The sequence below is a fragment of the Panulirus ornatus genome, chromosome 10 (genome assembly GCF_036320965.1).
Source record: "Panulirus ornatus isolate Po-2019 chromosome 10, ASM3632096v1, whole genome shotgun sequence".
In the NCBI taxonomy this organism is placed as follows: domain Eukaryota; kingdom Metazoa; phylum Arthropoda; class Malacostraca; order Decapoda; family Palinuridae; genus Panulirus; species Panulirus ornatus.
Window position 1 is genome coordinate 25,654,836 of NC_092233.1, and position 26,682 is coordinate 25,681,517.

At 42.7% G+C, this 26,682-nt stretch overlaps 1 protein-coding gene across 2 annotated transcripts in view; it reads right to left on the bottom strand.

The window, feature by feature from the left end:
• LOC139750829 (uncharacterized) overlaps positions 1 to 26,682 on the bottom strand; it is a 210,227-nt gene that overhangs the window by 34,490 nt on the left and 149,055 nt on the right. For both annotated transcript variants that reach the window (XM_071665603.1, XM_071665602.1), the window contains exon 10: positions 19,056 to 19,191. In XM_071665603.1, coding sequence (XP_071521704.1) covers positions 19,056 to 19,191 — 136 coding nt within the window. The remainder of the gene's footprint in view (positions 1 to 19,055; positions 19,192 to 26,682) is intronic.

A 26,682-nucleotide genomic window follows, 5' to 3' on the forward strand; every position in this document is an offset into this window, starting at 1 on the left:
GTTAGGGAGAATGATTTGGTAAACAGAAAAGAGGTAGTAAAAGCTTTGCGGAAGATGAAAGTTGGCAAGGCAAAGGGTTTGGATGGTATTGCAGTGGAATATATTAAAAAAAAGGTGACTGTGTTGTTAACTGATTGATAAGGATATCTATTGTATGTATGACTCATGGTGAGGTGCCTGAGGATTGGCAGAATGCATGCATAGTGCCATTGTACAAAGGCAAAGGGGATAAAGGTGAGTGCTCAAATTACAGAGGTATAAGTTTGTTGAGTATACCTGGGAAACTATAAGGGAGAGTATTGATTGAGAGGATGAAGGAATGTACAGAGCATCTGATTGGGAAAGAGCAGTGGGGTTTCAGAAGTGGTAGAGGATGTGTGGATCAGGTGTTTGCTTTGAAGAATATATATGAGAAATACTTAGAAAAGCAAATGGATTTGTATGTAGCATTTATGGATCTGGAGAAGGAATATGATGAAGTTGATAGAGATGATTAGGGGAAGGTATTAAGAATATATGGTGTGGGAGGCAAGTTGTTAGAAGCAGTGAAAAGATTTTTTTGAGGATGTAAGGCATATGTATGAGTAGGAAGAGAGGAAAGTGATTGGTTCTCAGTGAATGTCAGTTTGCGGCAGGGGTGCGTGATGTCTCCACGGTTGTTTAATTTATTTATGGATAAGGTTGTTAGGGAGGTAAATGCAAGAGTTTTGGAGAGAGGGGCAAGTATGCAGTCTGTTGTGGATGAGAGAGCTTGGGAAGTGAGTCAGATATTATTCGCTGATGATACAGTACAAGTGGCTGATTCGGGTGAGAAACTGCAGAAGCTGGTGAGTCTCTTTGGTAAAGTGTGTGAAAGAAGAGAGCTGAGAGTAAATGTGAATAAGAGGAAGGTTATTAGGTACAGTAGGGTTGAGGGAAAAGTCAATTGGGAGGTAAGTTTGAATGGAGAAAAACTGGAGGAAGTGAAGTGTTTTAGATATCTGGGAGTGGATTTGGCAGCAGATGGAACCAGGAATGTGGAAGTGAATCACAGGGTGGGGGAAGGGGTGAAAGTTCTGGGAGCGCTGAAGAATGTGTGGAAGTCGAGAACATTATCTAGAAGCAAAAATGGGTATGTTTGAAGGAACAGTGGTTTCAACAATGTTATATGGTTGCGAGGCATGGGCTATAGATAGAGTTGTACGGCAGAGGATGGATGTGTTGGAAATGAGATGTTTGTGGCAATTTGTGGTGTGAGGTGGTTTGATCGAGTAAGTAACGAAAGGGTAAGAGAGATGTGTGGTAATGAAAAGAGTGTGGTTGAGAGAGCAGAAAAGGGTGTTTTGAAATGGTTTGGTCACATGGAGAGAATGAGTGAGGAAAGATTGACAAAGAGGATTTATGTGTCAGAGGTGGAGGGAATGAGGAGAAGTGGAAGACCAAATTGTAGGTGGAAAGATGGAGTGAAGAAGATTTTGAGTGATCGGGGCCTGAATATGCAAGAGGGTGAAAGGCATACAAGGAATAGAGTGAATTGGAATAATGTGGTATACTGGGGTCGACGTTCTGTCAATGGATTCAATCAGGGTATTTCAAGCATCTGGGGAAAACCATGGAAAGTTTTGTGGGGCCTGGATGTGGAAAGGGAGCTGTGGTTTCGTTGCATTATACATGACAGCTAGAGACTGAGTGTGAATGAATGTGGCCTTTGTTAACTTTTCCTAGCACTACCTCGTGCGCATGCAGGGGGAGGGGGTTGTAATTTCAAGTGTGGCGGGGTGGCCATGGGAATGAATAAAGGAAGCAAGTATGAATTATGTACATGATTCACTTCTGCTTCCATGGTTCCATCTGCTCCCAGAACCACTCCCAGGTATCTAAAACACTTCACTTCCTCCAGTATCTCTCCATTTAAACTTACCTCCCAATTGACTTGTCTCTCAACCCTACTGTACTTAATAACATTCCTCTTATTCACATTTCCTCTCAGCTTTCTTCTTTCACACACTTTACCAAACAGTCACCAGCTTCTACAGTTTCTCATCCGAATCATCCACAAGCTCTATATCATCAGCGAAAAACAACTGACTCACTTCCCAAGCTCTCTCATCCGCAACAGACTGCATATTTGCCCCTCTTTCCAAAACTCTTGCATTCACCTCCCTAACAACCCCATCCATAAACAAATTAAACAACCATGGAGACATCACACACCCCTGAAGCAATCCAACATTCACTGAGAACCAATCACCTTCCTCTCTTCCCACACGTACACATGCCTTACATCCTCGATATAAACTTTTCACTGCTTCTAACAACTTGCCTCCCTACACCATATATATTCTTCATACCTTCCACAGAGCATCTCTATCAACTCTATCATATGCCTTCTCCAGATCCATAAATGTTATATACAATTCCATTTGCTTTTCTAAGTATTTCTCACATACATTCTTCAAAGCAAACACCTGATACACACATCCTCTACCACTTCTGAAACCACACTGCTCCTCCCCAGTCTGATGCTCTGTACATGCCTTCACTCTCTCAATCAATACCCTCCCATATAATTTCCCAGGAATACTCAACAAACTTATACCTTTGTAATTTGAGCACTCACTTTTATCCCCTTTGCCTTTGTACAATGGCACTATGCAAGCATTCCGCCAATCCTCAGGCACCTCACCATGAGTCAGACATACATTAAATAACCTTACCAACCAGTCAACAATACAGTCACCCACTTTATTAATAAATTCAACTGTAATACCATCCAAACCCACTGCCTTGCCAGCTTTCATCTTTCGCAAAGCTTTTACTACCTCTTCTCTGTTTACCAAATCATTTTCCCTAACCCTCTCACTTTGCACACCACCTCGACCAAAACACCCTATAACTGCCACTCTATCATAAAACACATTCAACAAACCTTCAAAATGCTCACTCCATCTCCTTCTCACATCACCACTACTTGTTATCACCTCCCCATCAGCCCCCTTCACTGAAGTTCCCATTTGTTTCCTTGTCTTACGCACTTTATTTACCTCCTTCCAAAACATCTTTTTACTCTCCCTAAAATTTAATGATACTCTCTCACCCCAACTCTCATTTGCCCTCTTTTTCACCTCTTGCACCTTTCTCTTGACCTCCTGCCTCTTTCTTTTATACATCTCCCACTCATTTGCTTTATTTCCCTGCAAAAATCATCCAAATGCCTCTCTTGTCTCTTTCACTAACAATCTTACTTCTTCATCTCACCATTCACTACCCTTTCTAATCTGCCCACCACCCACGCTTCTCATGCCACAACAATCTTTTGCGCAAGCCATCACTGCTTCCCTAAATACATCCAATTCCTCCCCCACTCCCCTTATGTCCTTTGTTCTCACCTTTTTCCATTCTGTACTCAGTCTCTCCTGGTACTTCCTCACACAAGTCTCCTTCCCAAGCTCACTTACTCTCACCACTCTCTTCACCCCAACATTCTCTGTTCTTTTCTGAAAACCTCTACAAATCTTCACCTTCGCCTCCACAAGATATGATCAGACATCCCTCCAGTTGCACCTCTCAGCACATTAACATCCAAAAGTCTCTCTTTTGCGTGCCTATCAATTAGCACGTAATCTAAACGCTCTCTGGCCATTTCTCCTACTTACATACATATACTTATTTATATCTCACTTTTTAAACCAGGTATTCCCAATCACCAGTTCTTTTTCAGCACATAAATCTACAAGCTCTTCACCATTTCCATTTACAACACTGAACACCCCATGTGCACCAATTATTCCCTCAACTGCCACATTACTCACCTTTCCATTCAAATCACCCATCACTATAACCCGGTCTCGTGCATCAAAAATACCAACACACTCACTCAGCTGCTCCCAAAACACTTGCCTCTCATGATCTTTCTTCTCATGCCCAGGTGCATATGCACCAATAATCACCCATCTCTCTCCATCAACTTTCAGTTTTACCCATACCAATCTAGAATTTACTTTCTTACACTCTATCACATACTCCCACCATTCCTGTCTCAAGAGTAGCGCTACTCTTTCCCGTGCTCTTGTCCTCTCACTAACCCCTGACTTTAATCCCAAGACATTCCCAAACCACTCTTCCCCTTTACCCTTGAGCTTCGTTTCACTCAGAGCCAAAAGATCCAGGTTCCTTTCCTCAAACATACTACCTCTCTCTCCTTTTCTCTCATCTTGGTTACATCCACACACACTTAGACACTCCAATCTGAGCCTCCAAGGAGGATGAGCATTCCCCGCGTGACTACTTCTTCTGTTTCCCCTTTTAGAAAGTTAAAATACAAGGAGGGGAGGGTTCCAGACCCCCGCTCCTGTCCCTTTTAGTCGCCTTCTACGACACGTGAGGAATGCGTGGGAACTATTCTTTCTCCCCAATCCCCAGGGATAGGGGAGATGTACATATATGTATACGTTGAAATATATAGGTATGTATATGTGCGAGTGTGGATATGTATGTATATACGTGTGTATGTGGGTGGGTTGGGCCACTCTTTCGTCTCTTTCCTTGCGCTACCTCGCTAACGCAGGAGACGGTGACAAAGTAAATAATAACAGAATGAAATGTATGCAAGTAGGAGAGATGGCGAGAGAGAGTTATCGGATTACGTGTTAATTGATAGGTGTGTGAAACAGAGACTTTTGGATGTTAATGTGCTGAGAGGTGCAACTTGAGAAATATCTGATCATTATCTTGTGGAGGCAAAGGTGAAGATTTGTAGGGGTTTTCAGAAATGAAGAGAGAATGTTAGAGTGAAGAGAGTGGTGAGAGTAAAGAAGCTTGGGAAGGAGACTTGTGTGAGGAAGTACCAGGAGAGACTGAGTACAGAATTGAAAAAGGTGGGAGCAAAGGACATAAGGGGAGTGTGGGGGAGGAATGGGATGTATTTAGGGAAGCAGTGATGGCTTGCACAAAAGATTGTTGTGGCATGAGAAGCGTGGGTGGTGGGCAGATGAGAAAGGGTAGTGAGTGGTGGGATGAAGAGGTAATATTGTTATTGAAAGAGAAGAGAGAGGCATTTGGACGATTTTTGCAGGGAAATAATGCAAATGACTAGAAGATGTATTGAAGAAAGAGGCAGGAGGTCAAGAGAAAGGTGCAAGAGTTGAAAAAGAGGGCAAATGAGAGTTGGGGTGAGAGACTATCATTAGATTTTAGGGAGAATAAAAAGATGTTTTGGGAGGAAGTAAATAAAGTGCATAAGACAAGAGAACAAATGGGAACATTGGTGAAGGGGGCTAATGTGGAGATGATAACAGGTAGTGGTGATGTGAGAAGGAGATGGAGTGAATATTTTGAAGGTTTCTTGAATGTGTTAGATGAAAGAATGGCAGATATAGGATGTTTTGGTCGAGGTGGTGTGCGAAGTGAGAGGGTCAAGGAGAATGATTTGGTAAACAGAGAAGAGGTAGTGAAAACGTTGCAAAAGATGAAAGCTGGCAGGGCGGTGCGTTTGGATGTTATTGCAGAGGAACTTATTAAAAAAGGGGGTGACTGTGTTGTTGACTGGTTGGTGAGGATATTCAGTATGTGTATGGTTCATGGTGAAGTGCCTGAGGACTGGAGGAATGCATGAAAAATGCCATTGCACAAAGGCAAAGGGGATGAAGGTGAGTGTTCAAGTTACAGAGGTATAAGTCTATTAAGTACTAGTATTTCTCACATACATTCTTCAAAGCAAACACCTGATCCACACATCCTCTACCACTTCTGAAACCACACTGCTCTTACCCAATCTGATGCTCTGTACATGCCTTCACCCTCTCAATCAATACCCTCCCATATAATTTACCAGGAATACTCTACTTTTTTTTTTTTTTTTTTTTTTGCTTTGTCGCTGTCTCACGCGTTTGCGAGGTAGCGCAAGGAAACAGACGAAAGAAATGGCCCAACCCACCCCCATACACATGCCTTGATTCAATCCACTGACAGCACGTCAACCCCGGTATACCACATCGCTCCAATTCACTCTATTCTTTGCCCTCCTTTCACCCTCCTGCATGTTCAGGCCCCGATCACACAAAATCTTTTTCACTCCATCTTTCCACCTCCAATTTGGTCTCCCTCTTCTCCTCGTTCCCTCCACCTCCGACACATATATCCTCTTGGTCAATCTTTCCTCACTCATTCTCTCCATGTGACCAAACCATTTCAAAACACACTCTTCTGCTCTCTCAACCACGCTCTTTTTATTTCCACACATCTCTCTTACCCTTATGTTACTTACTCGATCAAACCACCTCACACCACACAATGTCCTCAAACATCTCATTTCCAGCACATCCATCCTCCTGCGCACAACTCTATCCATAGCCCACGCCTCGCAACCATACAACATTGTTGGAACCACTATTCCTTCAAACATACCCATTTTTGCTTTCCGAGATAATGTTCTCGACTTCCACACATTCTTCAAGGCCCCCAGGATTTTCGCCCCCTCCCCCACCCTATGATCCACTTCCGCTTCCATGGTTCCATCCACTGCCAGATCCACTCCCAGATATCTAAAACACTTCACTTCCTCCAGTTTTTCTCCATTCAAACTCACCTCCCAATTGACTTGACCCTCAACCCTACTGTACCTAATAACCTTGCTCTTATTCACATTTACTCTTAACTTTCTTCTTCCACACACTTTTCCAAACTCAGTCACCAGCTTCTGCAGTTTCTCACATGAATCAGCCACCAGCGCTGTATCATCAGCGAACAACAACTGACTCACTTCCCAAGCTGTCTCATCCCCAACAGACTTCATACTTGCCCCTCTTTCCAAAACTCTTGCATTCACCTCCCTAACAACCCCATCCATAAACAAATTAAACAACCATGGAGACATCACACACCCCTGCCGCAAACCTACATTCACTGAGAACCAATCACTTTCCTCTCTTCCTACACGTACACATGCCTTACATCCTCGATAAAAACTTTTCACTGCTTCTAACAACTTTCCTCCCACACCATATATTCTTAATACCTTCCAAAGAGCATCTCTATCAACTCTATCGTATGCCTTCTCCAGATCCATAAATGCTACATACAAATCCATTTGCTTTTCTAAGTATTTTCTCTCCATGTGCCCAAACCATTTCAAAACACCCTCCTCTGCTCTCTCAACCACGCTCTTTTTATTTCCACACATCTCTCTTACCCTTACGTTACTTACTCGATCAAACCACCTCACACCACACACTGTCCTCAAACATCTCATTTCCAGCACATCCACCCTCCTGCGCACAACTCTATCCATAGCCCACGCCTCGCAACCATACAACATTGTTGGAACCACTATTCCTTCAAACATACCCATTTTTGCTTTCCGAGATAATGTTCTCGACTTCCACACATTCTTCAAGGCTCCCAGGATTTTCGCCCCCTCCAACACCCTATGATCCACTTCCGCTTCCATGGTTCCATCCACTGCCAGATCCACTCCCAGATATCTAAAACACTTCACTTCCTCCAGTTTTTCTCCATTCAAACTCACCTCCCAATTGACTTGACCCTCAACCCTACTGTACCTAATAACCTTGCTCTTATTCACATTTACTCTTAACTTTCTTCTTCCACACACTTTTCCAAACTCAGTCACCAGCGTCTGCAGTTTCTCACATGAATCAGCCACCAGCGCTGTATCATCAGCGAACAACAACTGACTCACTTCCCAAGCTCTCTCATCCCCAACAGACTTCATACTTGCCTCTCTTTCCAAAACTCTTGCATTCACCTCCCTAACAACCCCATCCATAAACAAATTAAACAACCATGGAGACATCACACACCCCTGCCGCAAACCTACATTCACTGAGAACCAATCACTTTCCTCTCTTCCTACACGTACACATGCCTTACATCCTTGATAAAAACTTTTCACTGCTTCTAACAACTTTCCTCCCACACCATATATTCTTAATACCTTCCACAGAGCATCTCTATCAACTCTATCGTATGCCTTCTCCATATCCATAAATGCTACATACAAATCCATTTGCTTTTCTAAGTATTTTCTCTCCATGTGCCCAAACCATTTCAAAACACCCTCCTCTGCTCTCTCAACCACGCTCTTTTTATTTCCACACATCTCTCTTACCCTTACGTTACTTACTCGATCAAACCACCTCACACCACACACTGTCCTCAAACATCTCATTTCCAGCACATCCACCCTCCTGCGCACAACTCTATCCATAGCCCACGCCTCACAACCATACAACATTGTTGGAACCACTATTCCTTCAAACATACCCATTTTTGCTTTCCGAGATAATGTTCTCGACTTCCTCACATTCTTCAAGGCTCCCAGGATTTTCACCCCCTCCAACACCCTATGATCCACTTCCGCTTCCATGGTTCCATCCGCTGCCAGATCCACTCCCAGATATCTAAAACACTTTACTTCCTCCAGTTTTTCTCCATTTAAACTTACCTCCCAATTGACTTGACCCTCAACCCTACTGTACCTAATAACCTTGCTCTTATTCACATTAACTCTTAACTTTCTTCTTTCACACACTTTACCAAACGTAGTCACCAGCTTCTGCAGTTTCTCACATGAATCAGCCACCAGCGCTGTATCATCAGCGAACAACAACTGACTCACTTCCCAAGCTCTCTCATCCCCAACAGACTTCATACTTGCCCCTTTCCAAAACTCTTGTATTCACCTCCCTAACATCCCCATCCATAAACAATTTAAACAACCATGGAGACATCACACACCCCTGCCGCAAACCTACATTCACTGAGAACCAATCACTTTCCTCTCTTCCTACATGTACACATGCCTTACATCCTCAATAAAAACTTTTCACTGCTTCTAACAACTTGCCTCCCACACCATATATTCTTAATACCATCCACAGAGCATCTCTATCAACTCTATCATATGCCTTCTCCAGATCCATAAATGCTACATACAAATCCATTTGCTTTTCTAAGTATTTCTCACATACATTCTTCAAAGCAAACACCTGATCCACACATCCTCTACCACTTCTGAAACCACACTGCTCTTCCCCAATCTGATGCTCTGTACATGCCTTCACCCTCTCAATCAATACCCTCCCATATAATTTACCAGGAATACTCAACAAACTTATACCTCTGTAATTTGAGCACTCACTCTTATCCTCTTTGCCTTTGTACACTGGCACTATGCACGCATTCTGCCAATCCTCAGGCACCTCACCATGAGTCATACATACATTAAATAACCTTACCAACCAGTCAATAATACAGTCACCCCCTTTTTTAATAAATTCCACTGCAATACTATCCAAACCTGCTGCCTTGCTGGCTTTCATCTTCCGCAAAGCTTTTACTACCTCTTCTCTGTTTACCAAATCATTTTCCCTAACCCTCTCACTTTGCACACCACCTCGACCAAAACACCTTATATCTGCCACTCTATCATCAAACACATTCAACAAACCTTCAAAATACTCACTCCATCTCCTTCTCACATCACCACTACTTGTTATCACCTCCCCATTTGCACCCTTCATTGAAGTTCCCATTTGCTCCCTTGTCTTACGCACTTTATTTACCTCCTTCCAGAACATCTTTTTATTCTCCCTAAAATTTAATGATACTCTCTCACCCCAACTCTCATTTGCCCTCTTTTTCACCTCTTACACCTTTCTCTTGACCTCCTGTCTCTTTCTTTTATACATCTCCCACTCAATTGCATTTTTTCCCTGCAAAAATCGTTCAAATGCCTCTCTCTTCTCTTTCACTAATAATTTTACTTCATCCCACCACTCACTACCCTTTCTAATCAACCCACCTCCCACTCTTCTCATGCCACAAGCATCTGGGGTGTCTAAATGTGTGTGGATGTAACCAAGTCGTGAAAAAAGGAGAGATAGGTAGTATGTTTGAGGAAAGGAACCTGGACGTTTTGGCTCTGAGTGAAACGAAGCTCAAGGGTAAAGGGGAAGAGTGGTTTGGGAATGTCTTGGGAGTAAAGTCAGGGGTTAGTGAGAGGACGAGAGCAACGGAAGGAGTAGCAGTACTCCTGAAACAGGAGTTGTGGGAGTATATGATAGAATGTAAGAAAGTAAATTCTCGATTAATATGGGTAAAACTGAAAGTTGATGGAGAGAGAGATGGGTGATTATTGGTGCATATGCACCTGGGCATATGCGTCTGGGGTAAACCATGGAAAGTTGTGTAGGTATATATATTTGCGTGTGTGGACGTATGTATATACATGTGTATGGGGGTGGGTTGGGCCATTTCTTTCGTCTGTTTCCTTGCGCTACCCCGCAAATGCAGGAGACAGCGACAAAGCAAAAAAAAAAAAAAAAAAGAAAAAAAAAAATGCACCTGGGCATGAGAAGAAAGATCAAGCGAGGCAAGTGTTTTGGGAGCAGCTGAATGAGTGTGTTAGTGGTTTTGATGCACGAGACCAGGTTATAGTGATGGGTGATTTGAATACAAAGGTGAGTAATGTGGCAGTTGAGGGAATAATTGGTATACCTGGGGTGTTCACTGTTGTAAATGGAAATGGTGAAGAGCTTGTAGATTTATGTGCTTTTCTGAAAAAGGCCTGGTGATTGGGAATACCTGGTTTAAAAAGCGAGATATACATAAGTATACGTATATAAGTAGGAGAGATGGCCAGAGAGCGTTATTGGATTATGTGTTAATTGACAGGCGCGCAAAAGAGAGACTTTTGGATGTTAATGTGCTGAGAGGTGCAACTGGAGGGATGTCTGATCATTATCGTGTGGAGGCTAAGGTGAAGATTTGTATGGGTTTTCAGAAGAGAGGAGTGAATGTTGGGGTGATGAGGGTGGTGAGAGTAAGTGAGCTTGGGAAGGAGACTTGTGTGAGGAAGTACCAGGAGAGACTGAGTACAGAATGGAAAAAGGTGAGAACAATGGAAGTAAGGGGAATGGGGAAGGAATGGGATGTATTTAGGGATATATATATATATATATATATATATATATATATATATATATATATATATATATATATATATATTTTTTTTTTTTTTTTTTTTTTTTGCTTTGTCGCTGTCTCCCGCGTTTGTGAGGTAGCGCAAGTAAACAGACGAAAGAAATGGCCCAACCCACCCCCATACACATGCCTTGATTCAATCCACTGACAGCACGTCAACCCCGGTAAACCACATCGCTCCAATTCACTCTATTCTTTGCCCTCCTTTCACCCTCCTGCATGTTCAGGCCCCGATCACACAAAATCTTTTTCACTCCATCTTTCCACCTCCAATTTGGTCTCCCTCTTCTCCTCGTTCCCTCCACCTCCGACACATATATCCTCTTGGTCAATCTTTCCTCACTCATTCTCTCCATGTGACCAAACCATTTCAAAACACCCTCTTCTGCTCTCTCAACCACGCTCTTTTTATTTCCACACATCTCTCTTACCCTTACGCTACTTACTCGATTAAACCACCTCACACCACACATTGTCCTCAAACATCTCATTTCCAGCACATCCATCCTCCTGCGCACAACTCTAACCATAGCCCACGCCTCGCAACCATACAACATTGTTGGAACTACTATTCCTTCAAACATACCCATTTTTGCTTTCCGAGATAATGTTCTCGACTTCCACACATTCTTCAAGGCTCCCAGAATTTTCGCCCCCTCCCCCACCCTATGATCCACTTCCGCTTCCATGGTTCCATCCGCTGCCAGATCCACTCCCAGATATCTAAAACACTTCACTTCCTCCAGTTTTTCTCCATTCAAACTCACCTCCCAATTGACTTGACCCTCAACCCTACTGTACCTAATAACCTTGCTCTTATTCACATATTATTATATTTTTTTTTTTTATTATACTTTGTCGCTGTCTCCCGCGTTTGCGAGGTAGCGCAAGGAAACAGACGAAAGAAATGGCCCAACCCCCCCCCATATATATGTATATATATATATATATATATATATATATATTTGAGGACAATGTGTGGTGTGAGGTGGTTTGATCGAGTAAGTAATTTAAGTAATTAATTCAAGTAAGTAATTTAAGTAAGTAATTTAAGAGATGTGTGGAAATAAAAAGAGCGTGGTTGAGAGAGCAGAAGAGAGTGTTTTGAAATGGTTTGGGCACATGGAGAGAATGAGTGAGGAAAGATTGACCTAGAGGATATATGTGTCGGAGGTGGAGGGAACGAGGAGAAGTGGGAGACCAAATTGGAGGTGGAAAGATGGAGTGAAAAAGGTTTTGAGTGATCGGGGCCTGAACATGCAGGAGGGTGAAAGGCGGCCAAGGAATAGAGTGAATTGGATCGATGTGGTATACTGTGGTTGACATGCTGTCAGTGGATTGAATCAGGGCATGTGAAGCGTCTGGGGTAAACCATGGAAAGTTGTGTGGGGCCTGGATGTGGAAAGGGAGCTGTGGTTTCGGGCATTATTGCATGACAGCTAGAGACTGAGTGTGAACGAATGGGGCCTTTGTTGTCTTTTCCTAGTGCTACCTCGCACACATGAGGGGGGAGGGGGAAGGTATTCCATGTCTGGCGAGGTGGCGATGGGAATGAATAAAGGCAGACAGTGTGAATATTGTGTATGGGTATATATGTATGTGTCTGTGTGTGTATATATATGTGTACATTGAGATGTATAGGTATGTATATTTGCGTGTGTGGACGTGTATGTATATACATGTGTATGTGGGTGGGTTGGGCCATTTCTTTCGTCTGTTTCCTTGCGCTACCCCACAAACGCGTGAGACAGCGACAAAGCAAAATAAAATAAATATAAAGATATATATATAACCCTGGGGATAGGGGAGAAAGAATAATTCCCACGCATTCCTCACGTGTCGTAGAAGGCGACTAAAGGGGATGGGAGTGGGGGGCCAGAAACCCTCCCCTCCTTGTATCTTAACATTCTAAAAGGGGAAACAGAAGAAGGAGTCACGCGAGGAGTGCTAATCCTCCTCGAAGGCTCAGATTGGGGTGTCTAAATGTGTGTGGATCTAACCAAGATGAGAAAAAAGGAGAGATAGGTAGTATGTTTGAGGAAAGGAACCTGGATGTTTTGGCTCTGAGTGAAACGAAGCTCATGGGTAAAGGGGAAGAGTGGTTTGGGAATGTCTTGGGAGTAAAGTCAGGGGTTAGTGAGAGGACAAGAGCAAGGGAAGGAGTAGCACTACTCCTGAAACAGGAGTTGTGGGAATATGTGATAGAGTGTAAGAAAGTAAATTCTAGATTGATATGGGTAAAACTAAAAGCTGATGGAGAGAGATGGGTGATTATTGGTGGATATGCACCTGGCCATGAGAAGAAAGATCATGAGAGGCAAGTGTTTTGGGAGCAGCTGAATGAGTGTGTTAGTGGTTTTGATGCACAAGACCGGGTTATACTGATGAGTGATTTGAATGCAAAGGTGAGTAATGTGGCAGTTGAGGGAATAATTGGTATACATGGAGTGTTCAGTGTTGTAAATGGAAATGGTGAAGAGCTTGTAGATTTGTGTGCTGAAAAAGGACTGGTGATTGGGAATACCTGGTTTAAAAAGTGAGATATACATAAGTATACGTATGTAAGTAGGAGAGATGGCCAGAGAGCGTTATTGGATTACGTGTTAATTGATAGACGCACGAAAGAGAGACTTTTGGATGTTAATGTGCTGAGAGGTGGAACTGGAGGGATGTCTGATCATTATCTTGTGGAAGCGAAGGTGAAGATTTGTGGGGGTTTTCAGAAAAGAAGAGAGAATGTTGGGGTGAAGAGAGTGGTGAGAGTAAGTGAGCTTGGGAAGGAGACTTGTGTGAGGAAATACCAGGAGAGATGTGGTACATACATGGTGCTTTGACAAGAAAATAGTGAAATTGGAAAAAATGTAGCTTAGACATTGAAGCTTATTGATACAGTGGTTAAATTGATGAGAACTGCTATTGATGTTTGTGTAAATAAATTATACATTTCCCTTTTCCATAGCCAGAGGTTGAAACCATTATATATATATATATATATATATATATATATATATATATATATATATATATATATATATATATATATATTTTCTTTTCTTTCTTTTAAACTATTTGCCATTTCCCGCGTTAAGAACAGAGGACTGGGCCTTTTTTGGAATATCCTCACCTGGCCCCCTCTGTTCCTTCTTTTGGAAAATTAAAAAAAAAAAAAAAACGAGAGGGGAGGATTTCCAGCCCCCCGCTCCCTCCCCTTTTAGTCGCCTTCTACGACACGCAGGGAATACGTGGGAAATATTCTTAATCCCCTATCCCCAGGGATAATATATATATATATATATATATATATATATATATATATATATATATATATATATATATATATATATATTATTATTATTTTTTTATTATACTTTGTCGCTGTCTCCCGCGTTTGCGAGGTAGCGCAAGGAAACAGACGAAAGAAATGGCCCAACCCCCCCCCCCCCCATACACATGTATATACATACGTCCACACACGCAAGAAATGGCCCAACCCACCCCCATACACATGTATATACATACGTCCACACATGCAAATATACATACCTACACAGCTTTCCATGGTTTACCCCAGACGCTTCACATGCCCTGATTCAATCCACTGACAGCACATCAACCCCGGTATACCACATCGCTCCAATTCACTCTATTCCTTGCCCTCCTTTCACCCTCCTGCATGTTCAGGCCCCGATCACACAAAATCTTCTTCACTCCATCTTTCCACCTCCAATTTGGTCTCCCTCTTCTCCTCGTTCCCTCCACCTCCGACACATATATCCTCTTGGTCAATCTTTCCTCACTCATTCTCTCCATGTGCCCAAACCATTTCAAAACACCCTCTTCTGCTCTCTCAACCACGCTCTTTTTATTTCCACACATCTCTCTTACCCTTACGTTACTTACTCGATCAAACCACCTCACACCACACATTGTCCTCAAACATCTCATTTCCAGCACATCCATCCTCCTGCGCACCACTCTATCCATAGCCCGTATTGTAGCCCGTATTGACTGTATTGTTGACTGGTTGGTAAGGTTATTTAATGTATGTATGACTCATGGTGAGGTGCCTGAGGATTGGCGGAATGCATGCATAGTGCCATTGTACAAAGGCAAAGGGGATAAGAGTGAGTGCTCAAATTACAGAGGTATAAGTTTGTTGAGTATTCCTGGTAAATTATATGGGAAGGTATTGATTGAGAGGGTGAAGGCATGTACAGAGCATCAGATTGGGGAAGAGCAGTGTGGTTTCAGAAGTGGTAGAGGATGTGTGGATCAGGTGTTTGCTTTGAAGAATGTATGTGAGAAATACTTAGAAAAGCAAATGGATTTGTATGTAGCATTTATGGATCTGGAGAAGGCATATGATAGAGTTGATAGAGATGCTCTGTGGAAGGTATTAAGAATATATGGTGTGGGAGGCAAGTTGTTAGAAGCAGTGAAAAGTTTTTATCGAGGATGTAAGGCATGTGTACATGTAGGAAGAGAGGAAAGTGATTGGTTCTCAGTGAATGTAGGTTTGCGGCAGGGGTGTGTGATGTCTCCATGGTTGTTTAATTTGTTTATGGATGGGGTTGTTAGGGAGGTGAATGCAAGAGTTTTGGAAAGAGGGGCAAGTATGAAGTCTGTTGGGGATGAGAGAGCTTGGGAAGTGAGTCAGTTGTTGTTCGCTGATGATACAGCGCTGGTGGCTGATTCATGTGAGAAACTGCAGAAGCTGGTGACTGAGTTTGGTAAAGTGTGTGAAAGAAGAAAGTTAAGAGTAAATGTGAATAAGAGCAAGGTTATTAGGTACAGTAGGGTTGAGGGTCAAGTCAATTGGGAGGTGAGTTTGAATGGAGAAAAACTGGAGGAAGTGAAGTGTTTTAGATATCTGGGAGTGGATCTGGCAGTGGATGGAACCATGGAAGCGGAAGTGGATCATAGGGTGGGGGAGGGGGCGAAAATTCTGGGAGCCTTGAAGAATGTGTGGAAGTCGAGAACATTATCTCGGAAAGCAAAAATGGGTATGTTTGAAGGAATAGTGGTTCCAACAATGTTGTATGGTTGCGAGGCGTGGGCTATGGATAGAGTGGTGCGCAGGAGGATGGATGTGCTGGAAATGAGATGTTTGAGGACAATGTGTGGTGTGAGGTGGTTTGATCGAGTAAGTAACGTAAGGGTAAGAGAGATGTGTGGAAATAAAAAGAGCGTGGTTGAGAGAGCAGAAGAGGGTGTTTTGAAATGGTTTGGGCACATGGAGAGAATGAGTGAGGAAAGATTGACCAAGAGGATATATGTGTCGGAGGTGGAGGGAACGAGGAGAAGAGGGAGACCAAATTGGAGATGGAAAGATGGAGTGAAGAAGATTTTGTGTGATCGGGGCCTGAACATGCAGGAGGGTGAAAGGAGGGCAAGGAATAGAGTGAATTGGAGCGATGTGGTATACCGGGGTTGATGTGCTGTCAGTGGATTGAATCAGGGCATGTGAAGCGTCTGGGGTAAACCATGGAAAGCTGTGTAGGTATGTATATTTGCATGTGTGGACGTATGTATATACATGTGTATGGGGGTGGGTTGGGCCATTTCTTTCGTCTGTTTCCTTGCGCTACCTCGCAAATGCGGGAGACAGCGACAAAAAAAATATATATATATATATATATATATATATATATATATATATACATATATATATACATACACAGACATATATACACATGTACATATTTACACTTGCTTAACTTCATCCATTCCTGGCGCCACCCCCCCCCCCCCCCCCCCCCACTCAGGAAACAGCATCACCACCCTTTGCTTCAGCAAGGTAGCACCAGGAAATCAGATACAAAGCACCACATTCATTCACACTCAGTCTCTAGCTGTCATGTGTAATGACTGAAAATACAGCTCCCTATCCACATTAAGACCCCACAGACCTTTACATGGTTTTACCCCAAATGTTTCACATGCCTTAGTTCAGTCCACTGTCAGCACGTCAACCCTGGTATACCATACTGTTCCAATTCATTCTATTCCTTGCATGCCTCTCACCCTCCTGTATGTTCAGGCCCCAATAACTCAAAATCATTTTCACTCCATCCTTCCACCTCTTATTTGGTCTCCTGTTTCTCCTTGTTCCCTCCTCTTTGTCAATCTTTTCTCACTTATTCTCTCCATATGTCGAAACCATTTCAACACACCCTTTTCTGCTTTCTCAACCACACTCTTTTTATTTCCACACATCTCTCTTACCCTTTCATTACTTACTTGATAAAACCATCTCACACCACATATTGTCCTCAAACATTTCATTTCCAACACATCCACCCTCCTTTGTACAACCCTATCTCCACACCTTGCAACCATATTCCTTCAAAAATATCCATTTTTGCTCTAAGATAACGTTCTCTCCTTCCACACTTTCTTCATCGCTCCCAGAGCCTTCGCCACCTCCCCCCACCCAGTGACTCACTTCCACTTCCATGGTTCCATTCACTGCTAAGTCCACTCCCAAATATCTAAAACACTTCACTTCCTACATTTTTCTCCTTTCAAACTTCCATTCCAATTTACTTGTCCCTCAACCCTAGTGAACTTAACAACCTTGCTCTTATTCACGTTAGTCTCAACTTTCTCCTTTCACACACTTTTCCAAACTCAGTCACCAACTTCTGCAGTTTCTCACTCAAATCAGCCACAAGAGCTGTATCATCAGCAAACAACAACAGACTACTTCCCAAGCCCTCTCATCCCTAAAAGACTGCATACTCGCCCTTCTCTCCAAAACTCTTGCATTCATCTCCCTAAACACCCCATCCATAAACAACTTAAACAACCCAACCATGGGGACATCACACACCCTGCTGCAGACCAACCTTCACCAAGAACCAATCACTCTTCTCTCTTCCTACTCGTACACATGCCTTACATTCTTAGTAAAATCTTTTCACTACTTCTAGCAGCTTGCTTACCTTCCACACCATATACTCTTAAGACCTATCACAAAGCATCTCTTATCAACCTTATCATTCCACTTACATATCTTATATTCTTCCCTCCTTCCCTCCTCCTCTGCAATTCCACACTATTTCTAATCTCATCTATCCAACAAGCATCTGCCCTTTTATTCTTATGTCTCACAACCTTGTATCCAACTACTAATTCTGTAACCTTTAACACTCTTTCTCTAAGCATTTTATACACTTTCATACATGACTGCATCCCTACATTACTGTACCATCATCTAAACTTTCTGTCACCCTTCTTTTATGCTCCTCCATGCATTCTTTCCAATTAATTTTCTAACTTACCAACACTTTTACCTCTCCCTTCTTCCTTATGCCATACCTACACTTTTCCCTGATCCTCACTTCTACAAGAATTGGATAATGACCAGAATCTCCAAAGAATCCTCTTACAAGTTTCACATCTAGCACAACCTTTCTCAAACTTTCATCCACTACAACATAGTCAATCAAACCCTTTTGTTCTTCACTTTATTATTTCCCATCCACATATATCTGTGGATCATCTTCTGCTGAAAAAGGTGTTTGCAAGAAATAATCTCCTAGCACAGCCATCCACATGATAAATTCCATTCTCATTTACTCCAGGCATTCCCCATTTACCAATTATCTCACTAATTTCATCACATCCCATCTTCACATTCATATCACCCATTACACCCACCTTTCTCTCCTTCTCTAACCCTTCATATAGCCATTCTAATTTCTTCATAAATAATTCATTTCATCCTTACATCACACAGTCTCCATATTCACAGGCACAAAAACACATACACATGCATACTTTCTCAATTACAACCTTTCCTTTCACCTACACTATTCTTGATCCATACCATCTATGTTCTGTAACACCCTCCCATACTTATGGTAACTGCACAATTGCACATCCTTCTCTCCCTTTTCCCTGGCAATTTTCATTCATTCCTGTCCATACCACTCCTCCATCAACATAACACAAATATAAATCTCAAGTACAGTTTCCAAAAGACGGGACTGACCACAGTATTATGTTGTAACTAAGATGAACAATAATTTCACTTAAAAAATTTAGTAAAAAAAAAATTTGATACAAACTTTATCCATGCTAAGTAAAATTTTCTGAGTATGCAAGTGAGTTTTTGCCATGGCTGCAGCTTCCACACAAACTCCTTATATTCCAACAAGGCAATCACAAGTTTGAGGCAGGTCATCAAGGCTTGTACATGTTCACCTGTATGGATTATGCAGGAAATTAGTTAAATATTTTAATGTAGCCTTCTTACATGTCAGCATTCTACTCAAGTTTTCAATGAAACTACAAATGTCACTAAAATCATTATATTTCTTATTCTTATTATACCTTGTCGTTGTCTCTCACAAGAAAACAGACAAAAGAATGGCCCAACCCACAGACAGATAATATTATTTATATTATATTATACGTTGTCGCTGTCTCCCGCGTTTGCGAGGTAGCGCAAGGAAACAGACGAAAGAAATGGCCCAACCCACCCCCATACACATGTATATACATACGTCCACACACGCAAATATACACACCTACACAGCTTTCCATGGTTTACCCCAGCCGCTTCACATGCCTTGATTCAATCCACTGACAGCACGTCAACCCCGGTATACCACATCGCTCCAATTCACTCTATTCCTTGCCCTCCTTTCACCCTCCTGCATGTTCAGGCCCCGATCACACAAAATCTTTTTCACCCCATCTTTCCACCTCCAATTTGGTCTCCCTCTTCTCCTCGTTCCCTCCACCTCCGACACATATATCCTCTTGGTCAATCTTTCCTCACTCATTCTCTCCATGTGCCCAAACCACTTCAAAACACCCTCTTCTGCTCTCTCAACCACGCTCTTTTTATTTCCACACATCTCTCTTACCCTTACGTTACTCACTCGATCAAACCACCTCACACCACACATTGTCCTCAAACATCTCATTTCTAGCACATCCATCCTCCTGCGCACTACTCTATCCATAGCCCACGCCTCGCAACCATACAACATTGTTGGAACCACTATTCCTTCAAACATACCCATTTTTGCTTTCCGAGATAATGTTCTCGACTTCCACACATTCTTCAAGACCCCCAGAATTTTCGCCCCCTCCCCCACCCTATGATCCACTTCCGCTTCCATGGTTCCATCCGCTGCCAGATCCACTCCCAGATATCTAAAACACTTCACTTCCTCCAGTTTTTCTCCATTCAAACTCACCTCCCAATTGACTTGACCCTCAACCCTACTGTACCTAATAACCTTGCTCTTATTCACATTTACTCTTAACTTTCTTCTTTCACACACTTTACCAAACTCAATCACCAGCTTCTGCAGTTTCTCACATGAATCAGCCACCAGCGCTGTATCATCAGCGAACAACAACTGACTCACTTCCCAAGCTCTCTCATCCCCAACAGACTTCATACTTGCCCCTCTTTCCAAAACTCTTGCATTTACCTCCCTAACAACCCCATCCATAAACAAATTAAACAACCATGGAGACATCACACACCCCTGCCGCAAACCTACATTCACTGAGAACCAATCACTTTCCTCTCTTCCTACACGTACACATGCCTTACATCCTCGATAAAAACTTTTCACTGCTTCTAACAACTTTCCTCCCACACCATATATTCTTAATACCTTCCACAGAGCATCTCTATCAACTCTATCATATGCCTTCTCCAGATCCATAAATGCTACATACAAATCCATTTGCTTTTCTAAGTATTTCTCACATACATTCTTCAAAGCAAACACCTGATCCACACATCCTCTACCACTTCTGAAACCACCCTGCTCTTCCCCAATCTGATGCTCTGTACATGCCTTCACCCTCTCAATCAATACCCTCCCATATACTTTACCAGGAATACTCAACAAACTTATACCTCTGTAATTTGAGCACTCACTCTTATCCCCTTTGCCTTTGTACAATGGCACTATGCACGCATTCCGCCAATCCTCAGGCACCTCACCATGAGTCATACATACATTAAATAACCTTACCAACCAGTCAACAATACAGTCACCCCCTTTTTTAATAAATTCCACTGCAATACCATCCAAACCTGCTGCCTTGCCGGCTTTCATCTTCCGCAAAGCTTTCACTACCTCTTCTCTGTTTACCAAATCATTTTCCCCAACCCTCTCACTTTGCACACCACCTCGACCAAAACATCCTATATCTGCCACTCTATCATCAAACACATTCAACAAACATTCAAAATACTCACTCCATCTCCTTCTCACATCACCACTACTTGTTATCACCTCCCCATTTGCACCCTTCACTGAAGTTCCCATTTGCTCCCTTGACTTACGCACTTTATTTACCTCCTTCCAGAACATCTTTTTATTCTCCCTAAAATTTAATGATACTCTCTCACCCCAACTCTCATTTGCCCTTTTTTTCCCCTCTTGCACCTTTCTCTTGACCTCCTGTCTCTTTCTTTTATACATCTCCCACTCAATTGCATTTTTTCCCTGCAAAAATCATCCAAATGCCTCTCTCTTTCACTAATACTCTTACTTCTTCATCCCACCACTCACTACCCTTTCTAATCAACCCACCTCCCACTCTTCTCATGCCACAAGCATCTTTTGCGCAATCCATCACTGATTCCCTAAATACATCCCATTCCTCTCCCACTCCCCTTACTTCCATTGTTCTCACCTTTTTCCATTCTGTACTCAGTCTCTCCTGGTACTTCCTCACACAGGTCTCCTTCCCAAGCTCACTTACTCTCACCACCCTCTTCACCCCAACATTCACTCTTCTTTTCTGAAAACCCATACAAATCTTCACCTTTGCCTCCACAAGATAATGATCAGACATCCTTCCAGTTGCACCTCTCAGCACATTAACATCCAAAATTCTCTCTTTCGCACGCCTGTCAATTAACACGTAATCCAATAACGCTCTCTGGCCATCTCTCCTACTTACATAAGTTTTTTTTTTTTTTTTTTTTTTTTTTTTATACTTTGTCGCTGTCTCCCGCGTTTGCGAGGTAGCGCAAGGAAACAGACGAAAGAAATGGCCCCCCCCCCCCCATACACATGTACATACACACGTCCAGACACGCAAATATACATACCTACACAGCTTTCCATGGTTTACCCCAGACGCTTCACATGCCTTGCTTCAATCCACTGACAGCACGTCAACCCCTGTATACCACATGACTCCAATTCACTCTATTTCTTGCCCTCCTTTCACCCTCCTGCATGTTCAGGCCCCGATCACACAAAATCTTTTTCACTCCATCTTTCCACCTCCAATTTGGTCTCCCTCTTCTCCTCGTTCCCTCCACCTCCGACACATATATCCTCTTGGTCAATCTCTCCTCACTCATTCTCTCCATGTGCCCAAACCATTTCAAAACACCCTCTTCTGCTCTCTCGACCACGCTCTTTTTATTTCCACACATCTCTCTTACCCTTACGTTACTTACTCGATCAAACCACCTCACACCACACATTGTCCTCAAACATCTCATTTCCAGCACATCCATCCTCCTGCGCACATCTCTATCCATAGCCCACGCCTCGCAACCATACAGCATTGTTGGAACCACTATTCCCTCAAACATACCCATTTTTGCTTTCCGAGATAATGTTCTCGACTTCCACACATTTTTCAAGGCTCCCAAAATTTTCGCCCCCTCCCCCACCCTATGATCCACTTCCGCTTCCATGGTTCCATCCGCTGACAGATCCACTCCCAGATATCTAAAACACTTCACTTCCTCCAGTTTTTCTCCATTCAAACTCACCTCCCAATTGACTTGACCCTCACCCCTACTGTACCTAATAACCTTGCTCTTATTCACATTTACTCTCAACTTTCTTCTTCCACACACTTTACCAAACTCAGTCACCAGCTTCTGCAGTTTCTCACATGAATCAGCCACCAGCGCTGTATCATCAGCGAACAACAATTGACTCACTTCCCAAGCTCTCTCATCCCCAACAGACTTCATACTTGCCCCTCTTTCCAGGACTCTTGCATTTACCTCCTTTACAACCCCATCCATAAACAAATTAAACAACCATGGAGACATCACACACCCCTGCCGCAAACCTACATTCACTGAGAACCAATCACTTTCCTCTCTTCCTACACGTACACATGCCTTACATCCTCGATAAAAACTTTTCACTGCTTCTAACAACTTGCCTCCCACACCATATATTCTTAATACCTTCCACAGAGCATCTCTATCAACTCTATCATATGCCTTCTCCAGATCCATAAATGCTACATACAAATCCATTTGCTTTTCTAAGTATTTCTCACATACATTCTTCAAAGCAAACACCTGATCCACACATCCTCTACCACTTCTGAAACCGCACTGCTCTTCCCCAATCTGATGCTCTGTACATGCCTTCACCCTCTCAATCAATACCCTCCCATATAATTTACCAGGAATACTCAACAAACTTATACCTCTGTAATTTGAGCACTCACTCTTATCCCCTTTGCCTTTGTACAATGGCACTATGCACGCATTCCGCCAATCCTCAGGCACCTCACCATGAGTCATACATACATTAAATAACCTTACCAACCAGTCAACAATACAGTCACCCCCTTTTTTAATAAATTCCACTGCAATACCATCCAAACCTGCTGCCTTGCCGGCTTTCATCTTCCGCAAAGCTTTTACTACCTCTTCTCTGTTTACCAAATCATTTTCCCTAACCCTCTCACTTTGCACACCACCTCGACCAAAACACCCTATATCTGCCACTCTGTCATCAGACACATTCAACAAACCTTCAAAATACTCATTCCATCTCCTTCTCACATCACCGCTACTTGTTATCACCTCCCCATTTACGCCCTTCACTGAAGTTCCCATTTGCTCCCTTGTCTTACGCACCCTATTTACCTCCTTCCAGAACATCTTTTTATTCTCCCTAAAATTTACTGATAGTCTCTCACCCCAACTCTCATTTGCCCTTTTTTTCACCTCTTGCACCTTTCTCTTGACCTCCTGTCTCTTTCTTTTATACTTCTCCCACTCAATTGCATTTTTTCCCTGCAAAAATCGTCCAAATGCCTCTCTCTTCTCTTTCACTAATACTCTTACTTCTTCATCCCACCACTCACTACCCTTTCTAAACAGCCCACCTCCCACTCTTCTCATGCCACAAGCATCTTTTGCGCAATCCATCACTGATTCCCTAAATACATCCCATTCCTCCCCGACTCCCCTTACTTCCATTGTTCTCACCTTTTTCCATTCTGTACACAGTCTCTCCTGGTACTTCCCCACACAGGTCTCCTTCCCAAGCTCACTTACTCTCACCACCTTCTTCACCCCAACATTCACTCCTCTTTTCTGAAAACCCATACTAATCTTCACCTTAGCCTCCACAAGATAATGATCAGACATCCCTCCAGTTGCACCTCTCAGCACATTAACATCCAAAAGTCTCTCTTTCGCACGCCTGTCAATTAACACGTAATCCAATAACGCTCTCTGGCCATCTCTCCTACTTACATAAGTATACTTATGTATATCTCGCTTTTTAAACCAGGTATTTCCAATCATCAGTCCTTTTTCAGCACATAAATCTACAAGCTCTTCACCATTTCCATTTACAACACTGAACACCCCGTGTATACCAATTATTCCCTCAACTGCCACATTACTCACCTTTGCATTCAAATCACCCATCACTATAACCCGGTCTCGCGCATCAAAACCACTAACACACTCATTCAGCTGCTCCCAAAACACTTGCCTCTCATGATCTTTCTTCTCATGCCCAGGTGCATATGCACCAATAATCACCCACCTCTCTCCATCAACTTTCAGTTTTACCCATATTAATCGAGAATTTACTTTCTTACATTCTATCACATACTCCCACAACTCCTGTTTCAGGAGTATTGCTACTCCTTCCCTTGCTCTTGTCCTCTCACTAACCCCTGACTTTACTCCCCAGACATTCCCAAACCACTCTTCCCCTTTACCCTTGAGCTTCGTTTCACTCAGAGCCAAAACATCCAGGTTCCTTTCCTCAAACATACTACCTATCTCTCCTTTTTTCACGTCTTGGTTACATCCACACACATTTAGGCACCCCACTCTGAGCCTTCGAGGAGGATGAGCACTCCCCGAGTGACTCCTTCTTCTGTTTCCCATTTTAGAAAGTTAATACAAGGAGGGGAGGATTTCCGGCCCCCCGCTCCCGTCCCCTCTAGTCGCTTTCTACGACACGCGAGGAATACGTGGGAAGTATTCTTTCACCCCTATCCCCAGGGATAATATACATATATATATCCATATACACATACACACACATACACATACACACGCACATATACACACACACACACATACATATATATACATATGAAAAATGTAAGAAACAATTTAGAAAACTGAAACTTCTAGCTTGAAATGAATGAGAAAATGAATGTCACATAATGGTTCAACCTCTGGCTATGGAAAAAGGAAATGTATGATTTATTTACACAAACGTCAATAGTAGTTCTCATCAATTTAACCACTGTATCAATAAGCTTCAATGTCTAAGCTACATTTTTTTCTCCAGATAAATTTTTTTTCTCCAGATAAATGTATATAAATAAACGCCCACACACTCACATATACATACCTATACATTTCAACATATACATACATACAGACATATATATACATACACATGTACATATTCATACATGCTGCCTTCATCCATTCCTGCCGGCACCCTGCCACACATGAAATGGCACCCCCTACCCCCATGTGCACGCGAGGCATTGCTAGGAAAAGACAACAAAGGCCACATTCGTTCACACTCAGTCTCTAGCTGTCATGTATAATGCACCGAAACCACAGCCCCCTTTCCACATCCAGGCCCCACAGAACTTTCCATGGTTTACCCCAGACACTTCACATGCCCTGGTTCAATCCATTGACAGCACATCGACCCCGGTATACCACATCATTCCAATTCACTCTATTCCTTGCATGCCTTTCATCCTCCTGTATGTTCAGGCCCCGATCACTCAAAATCTTTTCCACTCCATACTTCCACCTCCAATTTGGTTTCCCCTTCTCCTCATTCCCTCCACCTCTGACACATATATCCTCTTGGTCAATCTTTCCTCACGCATTCTCTCCATGTGACCAAACCATTTCAATACACCCTCTTCTGCTTTCTCAATACACTCTTTTTATTACAACACATCTCTCTTACCTTTTCATTACTTACTTGATCAAACCACCTCACACCACATATTGTCCTCAAACATCTCATTTCCAGCACATCCAACCTCCTCTGCACAACCCTATCTAAAGCCCATGCCTCACAACCATATAACATTGTTGGAACCACTATTCCTTGAAAAAGACCTATTTTTGCTCTTCGAGATAACGTTCTCGCCTTCCATACGCCTTCTCAACGCTCCCAGAACCTTCGCCCCCTTCCCCACCCTGTGACTCACTTCCGCTTCCATGGTTCCAACTGCTGCCAAATCCACTCCATGATTGTCTAAAACACTTCACTTCCTCCAGTTTTTCTCCATTTAAACTTACCTCCTAATTGACTTGTCCCTCAACCCTGCTAAACCTAATAACCTTGCTCTTATTCACATTTACTCTCAGCTTTCTTCTTTCACACACTTTACCACACTCAGTCACCAATTTCTGCAGTTTCTCACCCAAATCAGCCACCAGCACTA